Source organism: Gymnoscopelus braueri (genome assembly GCF_963280865.1).
Source record: "Gymnoscopelus braueri genome assembly, chromosome: 23".
Taxonomy (NCBI): domain Eukaryota; kingdom Metazoa; phylum Chordata; class Actinopteri; order Myctophiformes; family Myctophidae; genus Gymnoscopelus; species Gymnoscopelus braueri.
Genome location: NC_137625.1, coordinates 35665387 through 35680424, shown reverse-complemented (window position 1 = coordinate 35680424; position 15038 = coordinate 35665387). Strand labels below are relative to the sequence as shown.

At 41.1% G+C, this 15038-nt stretch overlaps 1 protein-coding gene across 5 annotated transcripts in view; it reads left to right on the top strand.

Moving 5' to 3' along the window:
• The first annotated feature begins 700 nt into the window (after nt 1–700).
• Nucleotides 701–15038, top strand: part of LOC308079504 (protein NLRC3-like) — a 30552-nt gene continuing 16214 nt past the window's right edge. Inside the window, exons 1-4 of one of the 5 annotated variants that reach the window (XM_080421044.1) lie at nt 701–845; nt 11913–12086; nt 12307–12420; nt 13474–13584. In XM_080421044.1, coding sequence (XP_080277170.1) covers nt 11932–12086; nt 12307–12420; nt 13474–13584 — 380 coding nt within the window. In that variant the 5' untranslated portion in view covers nt 701–845; nt 11913–11931. Of the gene's footprint in view, nt 846–4134; nt 4270–8117; nt 8269–11912; nt 12087–12306; nt 12421–13470; nt 13585–15038 lie in introns of those variants that run through there. The other 4 variants (XM_080421041.1, XM_080421043.1, XM_080421042.1 and 1 more) reach the window with 4 other exon arrangements.

Below are 15038 nucleotides of genomic sequence, written 5' to 3'. Positions count from 1 at the left end.
ATGTTGATTTTTTGTTTTTTTCCCCCTGGGGGAGCAGAGTTTTCCAGACCGGGCCATGGCCCCATTGGCCTCTATGACGATACGCCCTTGCAGGGATTGTTCATCTGGAAACAAACATCCTTCAAAGACTAACATGAGCTCAAAATGGGGTTGAGGGGAAGGGGGGCACTTAGGACCTGTTGCAACAAGACTCCACCTGGTTGAAGATGCGTAAGAGAAAAACACAGGAGTGTAGCTTTAGACACACCCAGTATGATACTTATGTTAGGCTACTGCTTTGACGCAGAGTCGACAACAACAAACAACACAGTCAGAACTCCATTTTGTTTTAAATTAAGCATAAAGATTAGGGTAAGTGTTATTAATCAGGTCTGGTATTAGAGGTTGATGTAGAGTAATCATACTGAGAGAACACGTGTGGAGTCTGCTGTTATGAAGGTTAATGCTGTTTAAGTGTTTTAGACAATAGGAAATATTAGAACCACTTGTTATCGTCCATAAAAGTTTGTTTAATCTAACGTACAAACATTGAAGGAGAGCTTTGAATATGACCCCTCCCTTGCTCTCTTTCTCTCTCTCCCAGTCACTCTCAAGCCCATTCTTCAACTCTGTGTGTGTGTGTGTGTGTGTGTGTGTGTGTGTGTGTGTGTGTGTGTGTGTGTGTGTGCGCGCGCGCGCGTACGTCTCTCTCTCTCTCTCTCGCTCTCTCTCTCTCTCTCTCTCTTTCTCTCTTTCTCTCTCTCTGCGCAAACAACCCCTCCTCACCCTCCTCATCAGTCAGAGGCAGAGAGCAAGAGACAGATGGACAGAAGACGGACATTTTGCTGTTAAAACTTCTGAAAAGAGTGAGTAGAAATGTATTTTCTTTCTATTCTAAAACCACACTAATAGGTGCATGTCAAGGTAAAAGGATGATAATAGCCTAATAATAATAATTCAGGGTTAAATACTTGGGCTGTGAATTGAACAGAGTTATTTGCAAGGTTGACAACAAAAAGGAGAGAAAGCTAATAAAATTGCATTTGAGTAAAAGAGGACTTCAGTCTTCAGTTTTGTTCACAACAAAGATGTACAACGAGAAAATCATGCTAAACCCAATTTATACTTCATCATACGTGTGTGTGTGTGTGTGTGTGTGTGTGTGTGTGTGTGTGTGTGTGTGTGTGTGTGTGTGTGTGTGTGTGTGTGTGTGTGTCAATTTTTATTATTTCTTGTATCAAAGAGTATTTGTTATAATTTATATGCTCCTTTATCTATTTATTCTCTTATCTCTTTTTAAAGTGCACTGTTGCACTCTGAGTGTATTTGCTTTTATTGGGTAAAGAAAGCACTTTGTGTTGCCTTGGTGTATGAAAGGTGCTGTGTAAGTAAATATGGATAGACAGACAGACAGACAGACAGACAGACAGTTGAATTGACAGGAAACACATTGAAGTAATTTCAGTTACAATGAACCACAAAGCAGATGACATCTGCGTGTGTGTGTGTGTGTGTGTGTGTGTGTGTGTGTGTGTGTGTGTGTGTGTGTGTGTGTGTGTGTGTGTGTGTGTGTGTGTGTGTGTGTGTGTGTGTGTGTTTTTTTGCAGAAAATGCACTTAGGACTTCTGGTGATTAGTAGTTTTGTTCCCTATCTTCATGTATGTTGAATGCAATTATTGTAAGTCGCTTTGGATAAAAGCGTCTGCTAAATGACTGTAATGTTATGCACAAACAACCCCTCCCTCCTCATCAGTCAGAGACCAGATTGAGGAGAGATAGTTATTTGCAAGGTTAACAACAAAAAGAGATCGTTATTTGCAAGGTAAAAGAGGACAGATTGTCTTCAGCTTTGTTGACAACAAAGATTGACAACGAGAAAAAAACACGTTAAGCCCAATTTATGTAGCAGTGTCAAGTACTGAAAATAGCAGATCTACAGGCTCACAATGTGTTGCAACTGCGACGTCTACAGCTGGTAGATCATGACAGTTACTCTATGCATTTTTTTAATTTATTTATTTATTTTAGAACAGATGACCTCAGTTGAAAGTTAGCCCCATGTCCTGCTCTGTGAAGCTGAATGTTACTGTATCTTGACCAAAAGGTCACAGTTGATGGCCCTTGATCTGAGTATTCTTACCAAATATATTTTCTTAATCACCAAAGTACCTTAACAATGGGGGTTAGACTTGGACCCTCACAGTGGAGTCAGTACTGCTGTATGGAGCTGAGACATGGACCCTCACAGTGGGGTTCTTCCTCAGAATTTTGCAAACACTACCATCTCTTTGACAGGGTAAAGTTGATGATTCTGCGTGTTGGTGGTACATAATGAAACTGCAGCTAACAGCTCTACTGTGGTGTAGAGAATAGCGTGAGAGGAGAAGATGTGGTCACAGAGAAGGCTGTAGATCATGTGATGAGAAATGAGAGATGTGAAACCTTCAACCTAACCACATCCCATGCCTTGCAAAGAATACTTGTGTCACTGCAGCCACCGTTTCTGCAGGTCTTGGTACTTTTAAGTACATTTCCTCATTTATCAATTCTTTGCTTTACAGAAAATAGTTAAAACTGCAGATCTATAAGCTCACAACGCATCACAAGATCGTCTATTTAAAACTAAGATAAGATTTCGATTCTTAGAAATTTAGTGAATATTTGTCTTTCAAATGTAGTGGAGTGAGAGTCATAAGTTGCCAATAAATACATAAATAAACAAAAAATTAATTAAAAAATATGGAAGTACTGTAGTACTCACATAATGTTCTTAGTTAATTTCCATCACTCGTATCATATCATGAGCTGTTACTAATTTGGTGTAATTTTAGTGTACTGGGTAGTCTTAATGACCATGTTCATGAGTTCATGCATAGGATTATAAGACATTGTGGGCATGGATGTGTACACCCACCTACACACACACACACACACACACACACACACACACACACACACACACACACACACACACACACACACACACACACACACACACACACACACACACACCACACCACACCACACCACACCACACCACACCACACCACACCACACCCCCCCCCCACACACACACACACACACACACACACACACACACACACACACACACACACACACACACACACACACACACACACACACACACACACACACACACACACACACACACACACACACATGCACACAAACACCCCTGCCGCAGAGCACATACATTCACATACAGCACAACAGCTAAATTTATAATCATCTATACTCAACAGGATACAATATACATACACACTATCGTCAGCAACAGTATATTCAGAACTAGGTTTCTGTTAGCCGGTATATGCCGGCCAATACTGCTGGCATTATTATTATGATTATTATTAATTGAATATTAATAAAGTAGCATTATAATATGTACATTTAGAACCATTACAATCAAATTTAAAGTGTTTTACTGTATGTAAGTGTAGATAAAGGGGCAAACCTTTGTCTTGATAACTGACATTTTAACATGAGTTTGGAATCTGCCATTATTAATCAACATAATGAGGACATACATGATTACATCCACAATCACTCTGCTCAGCTTTTTCCAATGCACACTTGGTAATTGCATGGTCTTCTTTCTCTCAAGTGCAGTCTATTATGTTTTATGGCTAATGCACATATTGCGTTTTGCATATTGCATTGCTTGGCCCCTATATTGCTGCTTGCAGCTATATTGTTATTATTATTATTATGTATGTCCTGTCAGTATTGTCATGCTACATTCATACGTTTAAGTTTTTGAGTGTTGCGCTACACAGCAAAAATACGAAACAAAACAGATTATTGATATTGGCACTGTAGTTAAATCAAAGTTGTAATGTGATGCATTTATATGTTACTTTGTTATGATCCAAAGGTACGGTATGACAGGAGATACAGTCAGCCCTAAGGTAGCTACATATTTTCAAATATGGACCCTTCTGTAAAAAGGTTAGGATACATCTATCTCCCCTGTATGGTTGGTTCTCCTATATATATAAATATACAAATAAATATACAATTACCAGCTAAAAGCACAAGTACATTTTCTCATACTACTATGACTAAATATCGGGGCAATCTGTTACGCAACCTGGTTGAAGTTGCCTAAGAGAAAAAAACAGGAGTGTAGACACACCCCGCCAGTATTATACAAATGTCACTGCGTTGGTATATTCAACCATTTAGACGACAGCAAAGCTGTGAAAATAACATTCTGGACATTTTGTTTTGCCACATCAGATAAAAGCATAAAGATTCATACAGTATATGGTAAGTGTCATTAATCAATATAATAGTAGAACAAGTCCTTTTAGTCTGGTGGTATAAAGGTCAATGTAGGCTAATCATGCTACTAGAATGCGTTGTCGGTGTTTAGTTCTGACTGGTTTATTGCCTGGAGCAGATGGTGATAGAAAGCTCATGTTTGCACTTGATTGCACACACACTTTGTGTGTGTGTGTGTGTGTGTGTGTGTGTGTGTGTGTGTGTGTGTGTGTGCGTGCGTGTCTGTATGTGTTTATACTGTTCCTCATTTTGCTGGGGCCCCCTGCTGTAAGTGACATTTGTCACTTTCCTATAGTCACTTCAACAGTTGACAGTAAGTCTTGTGACTTCAGGGTCATTTAGTCATGTGATACTTATTTTTTTTGTTATTTGAAGTTTTCCTTAGGGTGCAGTTTATTTTTAAGAATGTAGTATGAAGAGAACATGTCAACGTCCAAACAGAATATCAAATATCATGCAGCCAGGCCGGCATATGTCAGTGGGCTGCCATTAAACGGGGGTGGATGACACTAGGTATCATCTCTCCTGATTGGGAAGCCCTCGTACAGGTGCAGTACCAAAGTACTGTAAATGTGCAGGGGGAGTACGCTATTCAGGGTACAGTATAAGGTACTGTGGGTGTACTGTACAAGGCGTGGTTGTAACCTAACCAAGAAATTGACTTTGTCATTTGGATAAATAAAAATGTTTTAAAAAAAATAGGGATCACATTACACAATACACATCATCCAGTGCTTTAACATTGGTGACCTGTTTTGACCATGGGGCATTTTGGGGGGTTTTGCCAAGGGTCTGGAGACCCCAGAATCGGGTCACAGGTCCGTCAACTGGTGCCCTTCGAAGGCGTAGTTAGGCTTAGAATTAGATACAGATTCAGGTTGGCAGTGGTGAGCTGTGGATTTTTTAAGCTATGGGGGCTCTATTTTATGACGTCACAGCGCGCGCATGTGCACATAGCCAGTCAGCTCAGTGCTAGTTGAAATACTGTATTCAACATGTGATTATTAATGTAATTATATTTATTATTATTTTGTTGCATTGTTAATTTGTTGTTTTTATTTTTGGTTAAATTAATTAATTATTCTATTTTCCTTTTAGTTTTATATAAAAGCCCTTTACATAGACTCACCCACACATAAGTAGTTAAAATAATCAGACAACTTGTCTTTGTCTTGTCTCAGAGAACTGGGTCCTCTGCTAAGCGATCCCCTTCACACTCAGCAGTGCAGACACTGTTGTCTCTCATTGTGAGAGGAATGTAACACATTCAATTCAAGTCCATGGCTTTTCTCGAGTAGCCTAATGTTATGCAAAGCAGCCAGGTAGAGGCTATTGAGAACGGCTCGCCACTGACGGCGCGAACCTTGAGAGGCTATTGTTTAAACTTTAAGGTGTTACAGACCGCCGCTGACGGTACGTGCTCGTACGTTCATGTGGAGCATGTGTGAGCCGACCCCCTGAGCACCCCCTAGAGCTCACCCCTGGGTTAAGGTTTTTTTTAGGGGATAGGTTTAGGGGTTAGGATGAGACATTTTTAAAGGTTAGGATTAGACATTTAGGGTTAGCGTTATGCTTGATTTATACTTAGTTGCGTGCCAGTGCGGTGTACCAAAAATAGCTGATCTACAATCTCAAAACACGTCACAGCAGGAGGACAGTGTTAGTTGAGGACAGGAGGAGATCAGGTTGTACCTGATCTAGTTGTGTGTTTGCCAAATAGCTTCAATAGTTTCATGAAGGTATTGTTGATGAGAAAGTTTAGACCATGAGTCGGTCTGATGTAAGTTTTGACAATCTAGCAACAGATTAATGATGGTATGACAGCATTTAAAGGAATGCTGTCTTCACAACTAGTTTGATGCCAGGGCTCCTAACCTTTAAAAGCACAAATTTTTCACAGTGTCCATTCACACACGGTTGATTTTAATCGATCCATTGTCTTAAGAAAACATTGTTTAATATTTTCTCTCCCACAGGATTGAACATGTTTTGACACTTTGAGTGAATTATTAGTATGTAGGAGTTCCACAGTTCCACAAATGTTGTGCAACATATTTCAGGAGCATTGAGGGGTTCAGTGTCTTGCTCAAGGACACTTCGACACTAACCCAGGTGGAACCTGGGATCAAACCGGGAACCAAGTTTGTGATTCCTAAGTGACCGCTCTACCACACACACACACACACACACACACACACACACACACACACACACACATACACACACACACACACACACACACACACACACACACACACACATACACACACACACACACACACACACACACACACACACACACCACACACCACACACCACACACACACACACACACACACACACACACACACACACACACACGCACAGAGAGAGATTACATTTTATGAAGGTGAAGCAAGGACCCACTGCACACAATGTATATTTGACATGGTTATATAATGTATATTCAACTCCAGGTGGAATGCATTCATTTGGTCGTCGTAGGTTCTCAAGAGCACAGCGTTAAGTGTCTGCCTAACTAGCTTCGGGAAACAGCACGCATACTCCTGGGAGAGGCTTCGTAGCCTAGATCACGATGCATTGTGAGCTTCAGTGAACGTGTAGATCAAATGGCTATTCAGTGCGCAACACCAGTGTGCAATTAAGTATATCTCAGGCAGCAAGCCAGCGGCAGCACTCCGCAGCAGCAACTTTTCTCTCTGTACAAAGAGACTAGGCATGTGACTCATATCAACTATGTAAATGTAACCAAATGATTAGAACAGACAGTTGAATCATGTGAAACAGAGTAAGTGTATTCAAACTATGTAATAACACTAGTTTAGTTTCATCAGTTTGGTTCACTCTCACGCTCACTCACTCTCACTCTGTCTTTGTCTCTGTGTGAAGAAGTGGTGCAGAAACAATGCCAGCTCATTCAGAATATCCGGCACAGTTTTTGGGGGCAAAATAACTTGTAAGAACTTGTTTGGTGAAAGCCTCTCACTCTCTCTCTCTCTCTCTCTCTCTCTCTCTCTCTCTCTCTCTCTCTCTCTCTCTCTCTCTCTCTCTCTCTCTCTCTCTCTCTCGCACTATCTTGATGTCTGTCTGTCTGTCTGTCTGTCTGTCTGTCTCTCTGTCTCTCTGTCTCTCTGTCTCTCTCTCTCTCTCTCTCTCTCTCTCTCTCTCTCTCTCTCTCTCTCTCTCTCTCTCATCTCTCGCTCCTCAGGTTCAGGTGAGGTGAGGCACAGACACGCCTCATCTCTCTCTCTCCCTCTCTCTCTCTCTCTCTCTCTCTCTCTCTCTCTCTCTCTCTCTCTCTCTCTCTCTCTCTCTCTCTCTCTCTCATCTCTCGCTCCTCAGGTTCAGGTGAGGTGAGGCACAGGCACAGTCACAGACACACCTCATCTCTCTCTCTCTCTCTCTCTCTCTCTCTCTCTCTCTCTCTCTCTCTCTCTCTCTCTCTCTCTCTAGCTCAGGTACAGACTCATCACCTGAGGCAGTTAGGATCAACAAACAACTCTGCCTCTACCTGCAGTTGAATCCTGTTTATATTATACACACAACCAACCCTATGTAACCTGAGTATGTCATGTGTTTACATTTTACCCACAACCAACGCTATGTAACCTGAATATGTCATGTGACCATGACAAGTGGGTGAATGTTAACAGAACTATTAAAAACAGGATCCAATAACTACTGTAGCCTACACAATAGAGAAGTACAGGGATTGTTCATCTGGAAACCAGATCTTCAAATACATTCTGTAATCTGATAATGTACTATGACTACATAGGGGTGGGACACTAGGACTTGTTGAAACAAGGCTCCACCTGGTTGAAGACTAAAAGAGATGAACACAGGAGTGTAGCTTTAGACACACCGAGTATGATACAAATGTTAGTGCTTTGGTACATTCAACCATTTTGACACGACAACCCAATGAACTTTGGACTAGTTTTTTTGTTTTACCATGGATTAAAGCATAAAGATTAATTTAGGGTAAGTGTTATTAATCAGGTCTGGTATTACAGAGGTTAATGCAGGGTAATCAAACTGCTAGAGCACATTTGTGGAGTCTGCTGTTATGAAGGTTAAAGCTGTTAAAGTGTTTTATACGACATATTAGAACCACTTGTTATTGTCTATACAAGTTTGTTTAATCTAACAAAGGAGAACTTTGGATTGAAGTATACCTCACCCCTGCTCTCTTTCTCTCTCTCTCCCCCCCCCCATCTCTCTTAAGTTGAATTCACATGTACTGTACTAGAGCACATCGCTGGATGATAATAATCATTATAACCCTCTGAAGATGCCCACTATTTGCACATTAAGTAACTAGTAACGATTCCATTTAAATCTCTGTACTTATAAACTGTGTTAGTGAACTGGAAAAGTAATCAGTTAATTAGTGATTAGAACTTAAGAAGACCATTATAAAATAATGTGAGTTAGAACACTGTTTCCAAAACATTTTCATGTGAAGGACCCTCAAACTGACAATTGAAAATAGCAAATCTACAAGCTTAAAACTTGTCACAAGGCAGCACATTGGGAGCTTGCAGATCTGCTATATTTGAACATAACATTTGTAATCCTGTATACACACACACACACACACACACACACACACACACACACACACACACACACACACACACACACACACACACACACACACACACACACACACACACACACACACACACACACACACACACTTTGTAGAGCTCAGGTTGATGACGCTAACAGAGGTGGTCAGGTAGAGGTATCTTTACTGGGGAGGTGTCGAGGTATTATTGGCCTCTGTATGACTGACAGCTCAGGCATCCAATCAGGTGCTCTGGACAGACGCCCATGTACCCTGGTAGTGAGCATGTCAGGTTAGTTTAGAGCTTTGTGCCTGTGGATGGAGACAGGCTCTGTTCTCTTTGTTGTGGGAGTCTCTCCTTGCCATAGGGTATTTCCTATCCCTGTTTTTATCCCTTAGAGTAGACAAGAGGCGCCTCTCTAGGTAGCTTCATGATTGCTATACAGTCTGAGACCATTTGTGTTTATCCCTAATGTGTTTATTCCTACTAACAACAACACTACATGTTTAGGGCAGCAGTGTGTTTATTCCTACTAACAACAACACTACATGTTTAGGGTAGTAGTGTGTTTATTAACAACAACACTACATGTTTAGGGTAGTGTGTTTATTAACAACAACACTACATGTTTAGGGTAGTAGTGTGTTTATTAACAACAACACTACATGTTTAGGGTAGTAGTGTGTTTATTAACAACAACACTACATGTTTAAGGCAGTAGTTATGGGGTGGGTATGGGGCTTGGTTTCAAAATGTTTTCAAGATTTATCAAAATGTTTCGAAAATAGCCGATCTATAAACTCAAAATGGGCAGTAATGGGGCACGTTGTGAGCTTGTAGATTGGCTATTTTCAAACAAAGTATAAATAGGGTTAAAGTGGTTAAACTGCCCCTCGTTTGCTGTGGACCCCTGGGGGCCCCCAGACCACACTTTGAGAACCACTGCTCTAAAGATATGATAAAAATATTATTGTAATTTAAATTTTATATTATTCAATTGTAGAATTGAGAAAACAGATGAAACATATCACACTTAAGAACTCAAAGGGCACCCTAAGAGTGCTCTAGAGTGTGCGTAGATTCTGTTCTTACCTAAGAACAGATCACAGCTAAGAAAACATTGTTGAGTATACCAAAATCTTCTTAAAAACTTCTTAAGTGGGTCTAAGAATACATTTCCTCTTAAGAACAGTTGCTGAATGAGGCTCATTGTAACACAGACAAAGAAGGAGAAGTTTTCTTAACTTCCCTCTCTCACTCGAGCGGTATAGAGGCCGGGCAAAAGGCGTGGCCAAGCTTAGGCTGAAGTAGTTCCGTGGCCATATTAGGTGTGCTCCATATCAACAACATTGACAGTTACCCACGAGTCACGACGTGTCCTGAACTACAGCAAATGTATTGGTAAAGGACAGAAGATGGACCGGGCAATGCGTGACAGAGAGATACCATACAGAGAGAAGCTGAACGCAGACGCAAAGGCACGCTACCAACACGATCAGTGTTCCCATATTTTGCGAGAGAAATAAGCAGCCAGGTCTATGAAAACAAGCCCAAAAGAAGTGGCTTAGTGACATCGGCTACTTGAAAATAGCCGATCTACAAGCTCACGTGAGCTTGTACATAGGCTATTATAAAAAAAACTCTTGCAATAAAATAAAGAATATTTGGAATATTTTTTAAAACATTCTAACAACACAAATGCTCCCTGGCACAAAACATTTTCATGAAAAGATTTGAGAACCACTGGTTTAAATGTTTTTTTTTTTTTTAAAAGCCTAAATAAGCAAGTACCTAAATAAGCCTAAATAAGCAAGTACACTTTATAAATAAGCCACACAAGACTACTAATTTTACAAGCAACTTTACAGAAAAAGAAGCCCAAAGTCGCTTATAATAAGCCGACATGGCAACACTGATGCTTGCCGATCGCCCTCCCTCCAACAGATGTATATTTTTGATTGTGTGCTGTCATGCTCGTTTGAGCTTATATGTGTTTGGGAATGTTGTTGAAGGTTATGTTATTTCGTCAGCTGACACCCAAGCCGTACTACATTTATTTGATATCTCCGACGTCTGAACACTTGCTGACAGACAGACAAGAGTCCCTGGCTGTTTACTCAGCCACTGTGACCATGAGGAAATGTGTGCAATTTAACTTTTTTAATTTAACGTCTGAAACCTTGGCATTGCATCCGATAATGCAGCACTGTCGTACCATTGCTAAATTAGAGCAACAGACAAGTTAGAGATAGATAATAATGTACACCGTCTACTTGCTGGACAACAAACACAGGACTACGGACTACACTACACTACTCTACACTTGTGGCAGCTGTCAATCTACTCACTCACTATGGCGGCGAAAGTGGGCTGATTTAACGGCGTCTCGACCCTGTTACGTCGCTATGCCCGGCCCCTATAGAAACAGTGTGTGTGTGTGTGTGTGTGTGTGTGTGTGTGTGTGTGTGTGTGTGTGTGTGTGTGTGTGTGTGTGTGTGTGTGTGTGTGTGTGTGTGTGTGTGTGTGTGTGTGTGTGTGTGTGTGTGTGTGTGCGTGTGTGTGCGTGCGTGCCTGCCTGCATGCGTGCGTGCGTGCGTGCGTAAGTGTGCGCGTGTATGTGTGTGTGTTCTAAGATTACCAGTTCAATCCCTGACTCCTCCTGGCTGGGTGTCCTTGAGCAAGACACAAATACTTTTCCTTTACACCAGGGGTGTTCAACAGGGAGTCCAGGACCCCTAGGGGGTTCTCAGAGTTACTACAGGGGGGGGCACCAAATGTTTGTGTGATAGAAACTTTTTTCCACTTGTACCCTAGCATCCCTATTCTGGGAATGGGGATGCTCCACCGAAAATAGCAGATCTACAAACTCACTATGCATCGAGCTGCAATGTGTGTGTGTGTGTGTGTGTGTGTGTGTGTGTGTGTGTGTGTGTGTGTGTGTGTGTGTGTGTGTGTGTGTGTGTGTGTGTGTGCGCGTGCGTGTGTGTGTGCGTGTGTGTGTGTGGTTCCTGTTTTCTGATCTATTTTACTGACTGTAAACTTGACCGTTGACAGGTTTAATAAAGACCTAAAGATGAGCGACTGTGAGGAGAGAGAGGAGGAGGGACCTGACAAACATCACATCCACAGACCAGAGTCTCCAACAGACAGCTGTGTGTCTACGAAGAGTGACTGGTCTAAAGGAAGAGCTCCTGACTTCAGTAATGAACCAGGACCTCCACACACAAAGTATGTCAAACTATGGAATATCTATTATCTATGCAACTTGTATTATACTGTATTTTTAGAACATTTTAGTGGTAATATTATTTCATAAATTTTTGTTCTGTTTTCATGTTGCTGCAATGTCGTGATGGGAAACCCAAAGATTATACTCTCTTATACTTGTATAATGGGACATAACAAACTGACTTTTCATTCACGTGATAATTGTATAAACATTTTCCAGAAGTCTTTACCACAGACCAGAGTCTCCAACACTCAGCTGTGTGTCTATGAAGAGTGACTGGTCTAAAGGAAGAGCTCCTGACTTTAGTAATGAACCTGGACCTCCAGACACAAAGTATGTGAATCCTCCTATACAATATACACACTATAACACTGTACAATATACAGAACACTAAAACACTATACCAGCGGTTCCCAACTGCCGTTCCACGGCCCTTTAGTGTGCCGTGTGAGAACAATAGATACGTGGGCTGCCTTGAGCCATTGGCTCATCGTCCGTCACCAACACACAGCCAATCGCCACCGAGTCCATTCACTTTCTGTGAATCGACCCTTGCCCATAGGAATGCAAATGTGTGGCTTTGTCTTGGCCATCACCTGTACCCGCCTGGCAGGTACTCAGGGGTGACAGGTCAGAACAGGCCGGTACATTCAGTTAAAAGATTCAGCGCCAGTCCACCGTACCGGGAAGAAGAAGGGCTGTCAAAAGCCCATATTATAACCTGCCATGAACGCATGTCCAACAATAAAACACATGTACTAACGTTAAATAAACATAAGTGTTAGTTTTCGTATGAAGTGCTTCTAAATCGCGTGTTGTTTGTGGTGTTTAATTACTCCACGGAGAGGATCTCTCGCAAGCCGCAGTGCCGCCAAAAGTTGTCTGTGGGGTAACCGGAAGACTCGCCCCAAAAGCCGCTCACCCCCATTTTTTCTGCGGACCAGAGGTTCTTGTATACTTGTCTTTGTTTTACTGAGGATAAGGTTAGAAATAAGTTTAAGGTTAGGCATAGTTTTACTAAGGTTACGTTTAGGAATAAGGTTAGGTTTAGGCATAGTTTACTGAGGTTACGTCAATTGGCTCATTTGGGCCACGGCCAGAGCCTTTTCTGGTGGTTTTGGACAACCGCCTAGCCAACCAACTTGGCTAAGCTATGTAACAAACTATGGAATGTCTATAAATCTATGCAACTTGTATTGTACTGCATTTATTGTGGTAATATTTCATTCATTTTTGTTCTGTTTTCATGTTTCTGCAATGTCGTGAAGGGAAACTCAAATATTTTACTCTTCTACGTGTATATTGGACATACCAATGAAGAATCTTGAACAAATTGACATTTTCATTCACATAATAATTGTATAAACATTTGTATGATTTCAGAAGTCTTTACCACAGACCAGAGTCTCCAACACCCAGCTGTGTGTCTATGAAAAGTGACTGGTCTAAAGGAAGAGCTCCTGACTTCAGTAATGAACCTGGACCTCCAGGCACAAAGTATGTGAATCCTCCTATACAATATACACACTATAACCGCTTATCCAACGTCTTATAAGGTTAATTCATAGTTAGTAAGTTAGTAAGTTATGACCCACATACCCAACTCAAACAGGGGAAAATAACGATTGGATCACATGGAAATGTCGCCAATGTGGATATCTGACTTCATATGACGCCAGTCTCCTATTACATATGTATGATGTAAATGGCAAACGTAGCGAAGTTAACATTAGAAGTACAGTTTTAAAAAAGGAATGTAAAAGTACTTGCGCGTTACTCGTCACACACATATGCGACAAGTGTCCGGAAGCTCCATCCACTCCCATTATATGGGGAAAAAACGTAAAGACTGTCCAATGCGACAAGTTGACAGGGCTGATACGCGCGCACTAGCATGAAGTCCAACGCATCGGTTCAGCATTGGTGAACTATCACCCGGTAGTGATAGGCACTAACCAATGGGAGTTAACATTAGAAGTACAGTTTTAAAAAAGGAATGTAAAAGTACTTGCGCGTTACTCGTCACCAGGTGGCAAGCATGCCGTCTTGAAAATGAAGCCAGTAGGCATGGACACACATACGGGACAAGTGGCCGGAAGCTCTATCCACTCCCATTATATGAGGAAAAAAATTGAAAGACTGTCCCAATACGACAAGTTGACAGGGCTGATACGCGTGCACTAGCATGAAGTCCAACGCATTGGTTCAGCATTGGTGAACTATCACCAGGCAGTGATAGGCACTAACCAATGGGACAGATGCGTCCTGTGATCACTCCACTGGGCGGGTTTTTCACCTATAGTTTTCTTTCAGTGATCCAGCTCTCCAAATGCAAGGAAGATAACCCAAAACAAACGGCCAGACACACACACAACAGATGCATCCTATTTCAATAAATGTAATCATCCTTATTTGTGGTGAATGACCTGAATAATTTGCACAGTTTACCCCATCTGAATAGCTTATGTGAGCATTATAAGGAATAGCAGAATTATAAATTACTGTCCAAAATAAGTTTTTTATTAATTCTACAGTTTCACATATAAACGTGGGCTAAAAAACGAAACATCTCTGTGCTTTATTTTCACAAATTGTTCTACCATATGAATCTGTCATTCATAATTATTGATGTAATTCATATTGATGTGTAGCCTACGTAAACCCTCTATTCTCAGGAAAACGGACCTACATTTCTTGGACGCTTTTTTCTGTCAACACCAAATCTCTTTGCCAAAAGTAGCCGATCTACAAGCTCACAACGACCAGAGCCCTTTCTGGCTGTTTTGGACAACTGCTTTATCTGACCAACTTGTCTAAGCTATTCAGCAAACTATGGAATATCAATCCATAGTTTGTTATTTAAGACTATATTTAACAAACTATGGAATATCTATAAATCTATGCAACTTGTATTGTACTGTATTTTTAGTACATTTTAGTGGTAATATTTC